Below are 8,671 nucleotides of genomic sequence, written 5' to 3'. Positions count from 1 at the left end.
ACCCACAAAAACCCTGCTTTTAGTTGGTATATCACTATGGCAACGACACACCTTGTGGTTGTTGTCAATTCTCCCCTAGCTAGCCAGAACAAGTTAAGAGCTATCATGTAGTTTAATACTTATAATACTTAGCTACACAACAATAACGAAAACGTCAAAATGTCGGATATATTATGCAGGTGGCTAAACGTAGAGCTCCGGCTATCAAAAACCGTTGGTAAGTGTGAACAGCTAACGTTAACGTTAGCAACTGTAGCTAGGTAATGTATTAACTTTAAATTAACAATTTATCTAGCCAGCCTGTAGACAATTATATTTTGATGCAATAAGTCCAACTTGTGGTTTGCATTGTACGTTTTGTGTATTGTGTTGTGTAGTATTTATAGTTAACAACAACAAAAACAGAATTAAAGCCATAACGTCAGTCTGCAATATTTCCTGCTGTTCAATAATGATAAATTATAATGTCACTCCGGGATAAACGTACTTTTAAATGAATTATATATAGTCATTGATTCTTGAAGAATATAACTAAGAAATGCCTCGTGAGCATAGTTCAACAGTCTTACCCCATCAAAAGCACAAATATAAGCTTATTTTACTCTTTTGTTTGTAAACAATGTAATACTTAGCACAGGGTATTGAAATTGCAACATGTGACTTTAATAAGCTAGTTTGTTGGTTAGCTTTTTTTCCTTCCTTCTCATCTCAAAATCAAGTGTAGCTATAGGAGTTCCAGTTGTTGGTAGCCTAGATGCCTATTGCCTAGGGTGGCCCTAAATGTTACACTCTTGTCTTTTTGCAGACCCCAGGTCCATCTCTAAAGATTTTGCAAATGGCTATCTTATTGGAGAGGTCCTGCATAAATATCAACTGCAGGGGGATTTTGACCTGTTCTTAAAGAGCAAGTAAGTTAATCAATTGATATTTCTTTAATCAACAATGTTCCACTATCTTATTATTTTGCCTAGGTTACAAAACAATTGTCTCTCCTAGCACTGCAAACTCAAAGCTGAATAACTTCACACTCATGGAACCCACATTGCAACTGCTCGGAGTTTCCTTCGACCTGAGCATGGCCCAAGCAGTGATGCGGGAGCAGCACGGTGCTGCCACGCGGCTGCTTTATCAGCTCTTCATACTGCTGCAGAAGAAGAGGAAAGCCGGCCTGACAGGCACAGCTATGGAGGCTATGCAGCCAGCTGCCACAGCTTGCCTCCACCGTGTGGAGAATGACATCTACTCTGAGGTAAGTGGAATAAGGCTCCCTCAACCCCTCACATCTTCTTCATTCATTTGTTGTCGCCTGGGTGGTCTAGCGTTGTAATTTTTTTTATTAAACCTTTATTTTGACAGGGTTATATTCAGTTATACTGAGACTAAGGTCTCTTTTTCAGATTATCCCTGCATCACTACATGAAACATATATACAATATACAAAATTACAAAACATTAAGAAAAACAGACATTTATCAACATAGAGATCTCTAATTATTTTTCTGAACTGACCAAGGATGACCAGAACATCTGATTTCAGAGATCTCTGTGAGTTGTTCCACATAAAGGGTGCAAAAAAATGTGATTTGATTTGAAAACTAAGAGCAGCTTTACCCAACTCTGTGGAGATCGAAGGGACCTCCAGCGTTATCCAAGCCTGTGACCAGGTTTGCCTACAGTACACGTTTGCCAGTGTCGACGTGGCTTTGAATCTGACCCACTGCCTTTGTGACAAATACTGTCTATATTTTCCACAATCTCTCCTTTGACCAATAAGAATACGTTTTTTATTTAAAAAAAATGGTATCTGTCTTTATTATCCCAGCGCCTGAGGACAGTCGTCAAGAGAGAGGCTGATCTGAAACTCCAAAAAATCGCTCTGAAGTACGAAATGAAAGGTCGAGAGATATATGACAAGTCTGTCATGGCCCACTTTGTGGAGGAGCAGAAACGGCAGAAAGTGCAGGAAGAGATGAGACTCCAGGACATTGAAAAGGTATCAGAAAGAATCCATGTTCACACTACATTTAGTCCTGGGCTAACAGCCTCCTAACCAGTGATGTGTATAAACCCAGGATGACGGGGTGCTGTATTATAGCGCAGCCATCTTGTTACTCCTCCTCCGTTTAAAAAAAAGAGGGAAGCTATAGTAATACATTTATTAATGTCTACATTTGTTTTTGACACTTGTATTCTATTACAGACACCTTAATGCATAATTTTACATTATATTATGTGAGCTAAACATAAAAATGAAAAAAAATATATATTTTTTTAAATCATTAAAATATATTTTTTTAGAGCCTGCCAATGTTACTGCCCCACTAACAACAAAATACTCAAATATAACACATACGGTGCCTTGCAAAATTATTCACCCCCCTTGGCTTCTTTCCTATTTTGTTGCATTACAACCTGTAATTTAAATAGATTTTTATTTGGATTTCATGTAATGGACACACACAAAATAGTCCAAATTGGTGAAGTAAAATGAAAAAAATAACTTAAAATAACTTAATAAATGTTTTTATTAAAAACGGAAAAGTGGTGCGTGCATATGTATTCCCCCCTTTGCTATGAAGCCCCTAGATAAGATCTGGTGCAACCTTCATAGGTTACATAATTAGTTAAATAAAGTTCACCTGTGTTCAATCTAAGTGTCAACTGATCTGTCACATGATCTCAGTATATATACACCTGTTATGAAAGGCCCCAGTGTCTGCAACACCACTAAGCAAGCGGCACTACGAAGACTAAGGAGATCTCCAAACATGTCAGGGACAAAGCTGTGGAGAAGTACAGATCAGGGTTGGGTTCTAAAAAAATATCTGAAACTTTGAACATCCCACGGAGCACCATTAAATCCATTATTAAAAAATGGAAAGAAAATGTGCATCACAACAAACCTGCCAAGACAGGGCCACCCACCAAAACACACAGACCAGGCAAGGAGGGCATTAATCAGAGAGGCAACAAAGAGACCAAAGATAACCCTGAAGGAGTTGCAAAACTCCACAGCGGAGACTGGAGTATCTGTCCATAGGACCACTTTAATCCGTACACTCCACAGAGCTGGGCTTTACGGAAGACTGGCTAGAAAAAAGCCATTGCTTAAAGAAAAAAATGAAAAGCTGCTCCTGTCCAATGTCAAACGGTGCTTACTGCATACTGAACTGCTCTGGTCACATACATATAGTAAAGTGAATGAATGATGTGAGACGTTTTGATACTCAATGTGCTACTTGATGCCTAGCTACTATGCATATTAACTACATTGACATAATATTGTCGTTGCAGCACCGACATGTACGCAGAAAGCAGCATGAGATGATGACTCGAATTCAGACTGCCATCATCCAAATTCCCAAACCCCCGCCCAACCGGACATTAAAGGCCCTGGAAAAACAACAACAGAACCGGAAGCAGCAGGAGGCTCAGGTGAAAGAAGAATGTCTATATTGTAAAGTGTCAGGCTATGTAAAAAAGGGTTTGGAGTGTAAGGCAATGAGAGGATAATTTAACATATTAACACTCCAGGGTGAAGTTTCCCCTAGCTACAGATCTAGGATTAGCTTCCCCTCCCCAAACCATTAGTGGGGGAAATGGAAAACTGACCCAAGATCAGCGTCTAGGGGTAACTTCACCCTACCTCCACTATGTTTTGGCTTCAGTGGGGTAGGGTCAGGTAACGGGCCAGATCTGCGGAGCCGCGGGAACTCTATGTAACTTGAATACCGCCCCACCATGCTCGAGTATAATTTGTTGATGTGGGTCTATCACGTTTACAATTTAACAAGAAAGTCTTTCTTTAATTTATGCTATATGATCAATGATTCAAATGATGGTTTCACCAACAATATGTTTTTTTGCCACTACATAAGTCAGCATTATATTTTAGTGTATTGATGACAATAAATCGAATTAATTTGCAAAATAAATCATATTATTCAATAGTTTCAATATCATGTTAAGATAATGAAATGCATTCTGGGATTTATTGTGCAAATACTCTCCAAAGCGTTGTTTCTGTCATTGTTTTAAGCAACAGTTGAGCTAGCTATCAAGAGACAACGGCCAAAAAATAAATAGAGAAAGTCGAGATTAGAAAAGTACAGATTTAAAAATCAGCAATGTATCAACACAAAAGTGGAGCCCAAAAGAGGAAGGCCAAAAATGAGAAAGCAAAGGAGGTATCAAAATGTGTTAAATTAGATTCATTTTTCAATGCAGTTCAAGTGCAGCCATTGCTAGCACAAGCAATGTAGTGGGACCAGAAGAGGATGTAGGAATTATCATCGCCAGCAGCAGCTTTTAGCGGGTCAAGTGAGCCAAGGCCAAGCTGTTCCATCGTGCCAGAAGAAGCAACTTTGACATGTTGTCAGGTATCGGCGGATACGACCCCTGACAAGCCAGGCTGGACAAGCTATCTATCCCCTGGGAGGAAGAGGAGCAGGGCGAGGCTAGAATCGTGGCGTCTGAGGAAACAGACGGCCGTTTTACTTATCCTTTGTCTATTATGCAACAAATGTGTATGCAAAAGTTAAACGGCACGTTATTGCGTTAGGCTCGTGTATGCCTGCCGGCCCATTCCCATGAGATAACGAAGGGCGGTGTTTTTCCGAGTCGTGTTACACATTTACATTTACATTTACGGAATTTAGCAGACGCTCTTATCCAGAGCGACTTACAAATTGGTGCATTCATCTTATGATATCCAGTGGAACAACCACTTTACAATAGTACATCTATATCTTTTTTGGGGGGGGAAGGGGTTAGAAGGATTACTTTATCCTGTCCCAGGTATTCCTTAAAGAGGTGGGGTTTCAGGTGTCTCCGGAAGGTGGTGATTGACTCCGCTGTCCTGGCGTCGTGAGGGAGCTTGTTCCAACATTGGGGTGCCAGAGCAGCGAACAGTTTTGACTGGGCTGAGCGGGAACTGTGCTTCCGCAGAGGTAGGGAGGCGAGCAGGCCAGAGGTGGATGAACGCAGTGCCCTTCTTTGGGTGTAGGGACTGATCAGAGCCTGAAGGTACGGAGGTGCCGTTACCCTCACAGCTCCGTAGGCAAGCACCATGGTCTTGTAGCAGATGCGAGCTTCAACTGGAAGCCAGTGGAGTGTGCGGAGGAGCGGGGTGACGTGAGAGAACTTGGGAAGGTTGAACACCAGACGGGCTGCGGCGTTCTGGATGAGTTGTAGGGGTTTAATGGCACAGGCAGGGAGGCACAGGCAGGGAGCCCCGCAAACAGCGAGTTGCAGTAATCCAGACGGGAGATGACAAGTGCCTGGATTAGGACCTTTACACCACTACAACCAAGGCTGGAATCAAATTACCACCTACATGGCTATGTTATTCGGCCAAGCTGGATTGCGCGTATTGTGAGCCTTGCTGGTGAGCCTTGCTGCTTGTTCGGAGATCGGAGTTCCCCTTTCTTATCTGATGCGTGAGTGAATGGGGTGAGAGATTGGCGCCATCTAACATCCAAAATAGCATGTTATGAGACATCCCAGATTCACATGGGTGACTGTTTGGTATATGAGCAATGGAAGCTCAATGGCACTATTGACGCAGAAATGGAGAGAGGCGTGCTTAACGCAGCACATTTCTGGCGACAGGTGTTGGAGCGCATAGTTAATGTTATTCTCACACTTGCATCATGTCATTTGGCGTTCAGAGAGCACCGTGAAAAGCTGGGGCAGGCCAACAGTGGGAATTTTCTCAGTATAATTGAACATTTTACGACCCAGTTCTTAAATAACTTTTAGGACGCCCCGCAGGATCCGTTAACTATCTTAGTCCTCAAATCCAAAATGAGCTGATTTATATCTTAGCCGAGCGAGTGAAGTGTGACATTCAGGGAGAGATGCAGGAAGCCCCATTTAAAAAATATTTATTATGGACACCGGATGTATCCAAAGTAGACCAGTTAAGCCAAGTTTATTGCTATGTGAGAGTGATAAGGGATGCAAATAATGTCGCCACAAATCTGACCATCACAGAGTCGTTTTGGGGATTTCTGGAGCTTCAACATAAAATCCTGGGCAGCATAGAGGATAAGGGGCTGGATATTTCAAAATGTCGTGGGCAGGGGTATGATGAAGCTGCTAACATGTGCGGGGTCTATTCGGGTGTGCAGGCCAGAATATACGAAAAATAGCCGCTTGCTGTTTATGTGCATTGCGCAGCGCACAATCTTAACCTGGCTCTCAACGACTCTGTCAAACATGTGCCAGAGATGAAACAGTTTTATAATACTGTTGAACTGTTATACACCTTCTTCGGGCATAGCATAAATAGATGGTTAATGTTGAGTGGTATATTTGATTTTGCATCAGAAAAATTAAATATAACTCTAAAACGACTGTGTCCCACCCGCTGGTCATCTAGATATGAGTCCCTTGCCGCCCTGAGATACAGATATGTGGACGTAATGAAGGCCCTCACCAAGATTGTGCTTTTAAGTGACAAGAAGGACGAGAGGGATGATGCAGCAGCACTGAAAAAGAAAATTGATTTAATTTTTTTTTTTTTATCGTTCTGCAGACTTAGGTTTTAGAAAATGTGAACATCGTCTCCAAAATGCTCCGTATTCCGACAGGATTTTGAGAAGGCCAAAGTCACTGCAAAGACCCTTGCCGACAAATGGGGAACTCAGAACGCATTTGAAGACACTCGGAGAAGGAAAACGAGGCGTCATTTTTTATGAGCTATGTGAGGACGAGCGACTGTCTGATGGGGAGAGTAGTTTTAAAGTCAACGTCTTTAATGCAAACCTTGACATCGTTATTCACCAGCTGTCAAACAGATTTAAAAGTCTGCGGGCAACATCGAGTCTGTTTGACTCCATCCATCCCACTACCCTGGCCAACTCAGATGATGATGCGCTCTGCGAGACCGCTAGCCGGCTGGCAGAACATTACAGCAAAGATATATCAGCTACCTTCCCTGACAATTACTCTCTTTCAGGGCCTGTTTTAAGAAGGAAATAGCAAAGCGCACTACAATGGGAGACCTGGACAAGATGCTCATTGTGGATTACAATTCAGTCACTGCTACATTTGGGGAAGTAGTTACAGCGATGCTCCTTTTCCAAACTGAAAATAATGAAATCATACCTGAGGAGCAGCATGGGACAGGAGAGACTGAGTGTGTTGGCCGTTCTGTCCATTGAAAACACCAGGGCCAGGACCATGGATTTGAATGCCTTAGTCAACGACTTAGCAGAGCGCAAGGCCCGTCGAATACCAATCAAAAGACTGAGTAAGCTTATATTTTTACAGGGCAGGCTACCCAGACAGCCTATATAAATCAAGCTTTATTGAGATTAATTGACATTGCTTGTCAATCTACGAGTATGCTCAATCTGTCTTTGGAAACCATGTTCTGGCAGCTGAGCCATTTCATTGTCATCATTGTCATCATAGCCAATACGTTTAACTAGGCTATAAGAATAATAGTAAGCACATACACATCATATACTGTTAAAAGGCATGCTGCCATTTAAGCAATCTGTTTGAATAGTCCACTTGATTGATTTGCTGGTGTTTTTGCTATAGGCCTCTGCGGGAGGCAGATCATTTGAAAAAGCGGTATGTCAGTTTTGCCGCCGTGCATAACTTCAGCGATCATGTACTGGGTCATTAGCTGTGTTTCTGTCAAGATATTGATCTATATATTTATGTTTTATAATATTGGCTATTGTCTATTATTTGCAGATAAAATAGGGTGTTTTTTGACCGCTTTATTCTTTCGTGGTGCTGATCGACTTACATGTATACGGGTTCATTTCTGACCGTCGTCCATGGTGCTGAATGTATTGGCTATATTGCTTCTCTGGTAACAGCTTCAAATGTGCCCTTAGATTAGGTTCTGCTCTGCTGTTACAATGCTTAGTAATATTAACACACAGCCTTACCAACAAAATTATTTACATTTGAAGGGAAATATGGGTGGTGACAGGGGCATGTCATTTTTTGGGGCACTTGGGCCCATCAACTGGTTGGCTTCACATCATACCCCTCCGCTGTGGATTATTTCCATAGAACTTCACAGGCCCTTTTTGACATGACCAAACTCTCCATTGTGGTTTCCTTACAGAAGGTTCACATGGAAATCGCCCAGTTTGAGAAGAACAGGAAGAAGTTGTCACCTGCTGGCGCCTTTGGCACCTCTTCTTTGAGGTACGTGTTGGAAAAATCCCAACCACAAATCTTCCCAAATAGTTCCCCTAAAAATGAGTGTCAACTGTTTCAGAGTAGGGGTGCTGATCTAGGATCAGATTCCCCCTTTCCATTTGCTTGTATTCATTATGATCTAAAAGGCAAAGCTGATCCTAGATCATCACTCCTACTCTAAGAAGCTTGATATATGCAGCCCTTGACTACCATCCATCCTCCCCACAGTGCCCAGCAGATGTCCTCTTTCCACAGTGAGGCCCCCAGAAGCCATGGCTCCCAGTTGCAGAGGCCTGAGGAGCTGGCTCAGGCCAACAGCGAGTACATCCAGAAAATCCGCCAGAGGCTGGAGGAGGATGCAGCAGCTCGTCAGCAGAGGGAGAAACGCCGCCGCCGCGTCTTAGTGGAACAACTGAAAGCCCACGAGGCCCAAGAGGTGAGCAGCAACCCACAGACAGTGTATGACCTCTCATATTACATGATGATGATGTTATTAATGATG

The 8,671-nt window shown here is 42.5% G+C and overlaps 1 protein-coding gene across 3 annotated transcripts in view; it reads left to right on the top strand.

The window, feature by feature from the left end:
- The first annotated feature begins 39 nt into the window (after positions 1-39).
- The window catches only part of spef2 (sperm flagellar 2), a 63,659-nt gene continuing 55,027 nt past the window's right edge, over positions 40-8,671 (top strand). For 2 of the 3 annotated variants that reach the window (XM_045706892.1, XM_014172649.2), the window contains exons 1-7: positions 40-217; positions 806-908; positions 997-1,249; positions 1,823-1,993; positions 3,295-3,435; positions 8,093-8,175; positions 8,398-8,605. In XM_045706892.1, coding sequence (XP_045562848.1) covers positions 160-217; positions 806-908; positions 997-1,249; positions 1,823-1,993; positions 3,295-3,435; positions 8,093-8,175; positions 8,398-8,605 — 1,017 coding nt within the window. In that variant the 5' untranslated portion in view covers positions 40-159. The remainder of the gene's footprint in view (positions 218-805; positions 909-996; positions 1,250-1,822; positions 1,994-3,294; positions 3,436-8,092; positions 8,176-8,397; positions 8,606-8,671) is intronic. The other variant, XM_045706893.1, reaches the window with a different exon arrangement.

This window comes from Salmo salar, chromosome ssa24 (genome assembly GCF_905237065.1).
Source record: "Salmo salar chromosome ssa24, Ssal_v3.1, whole genome shotgun sequence".
In the NCBI taxonomy this organism is placed as follows: Eukaryota; Metazoa; Chordata; class Actinopteri; order Salmoniformes; family Salmonidae; genus Salmo; species Salmo salar.
Note: the sequence above shows the minus strand (reverse complement) of the source record. Positions and strands in the feature narration are given on the sequence as shown.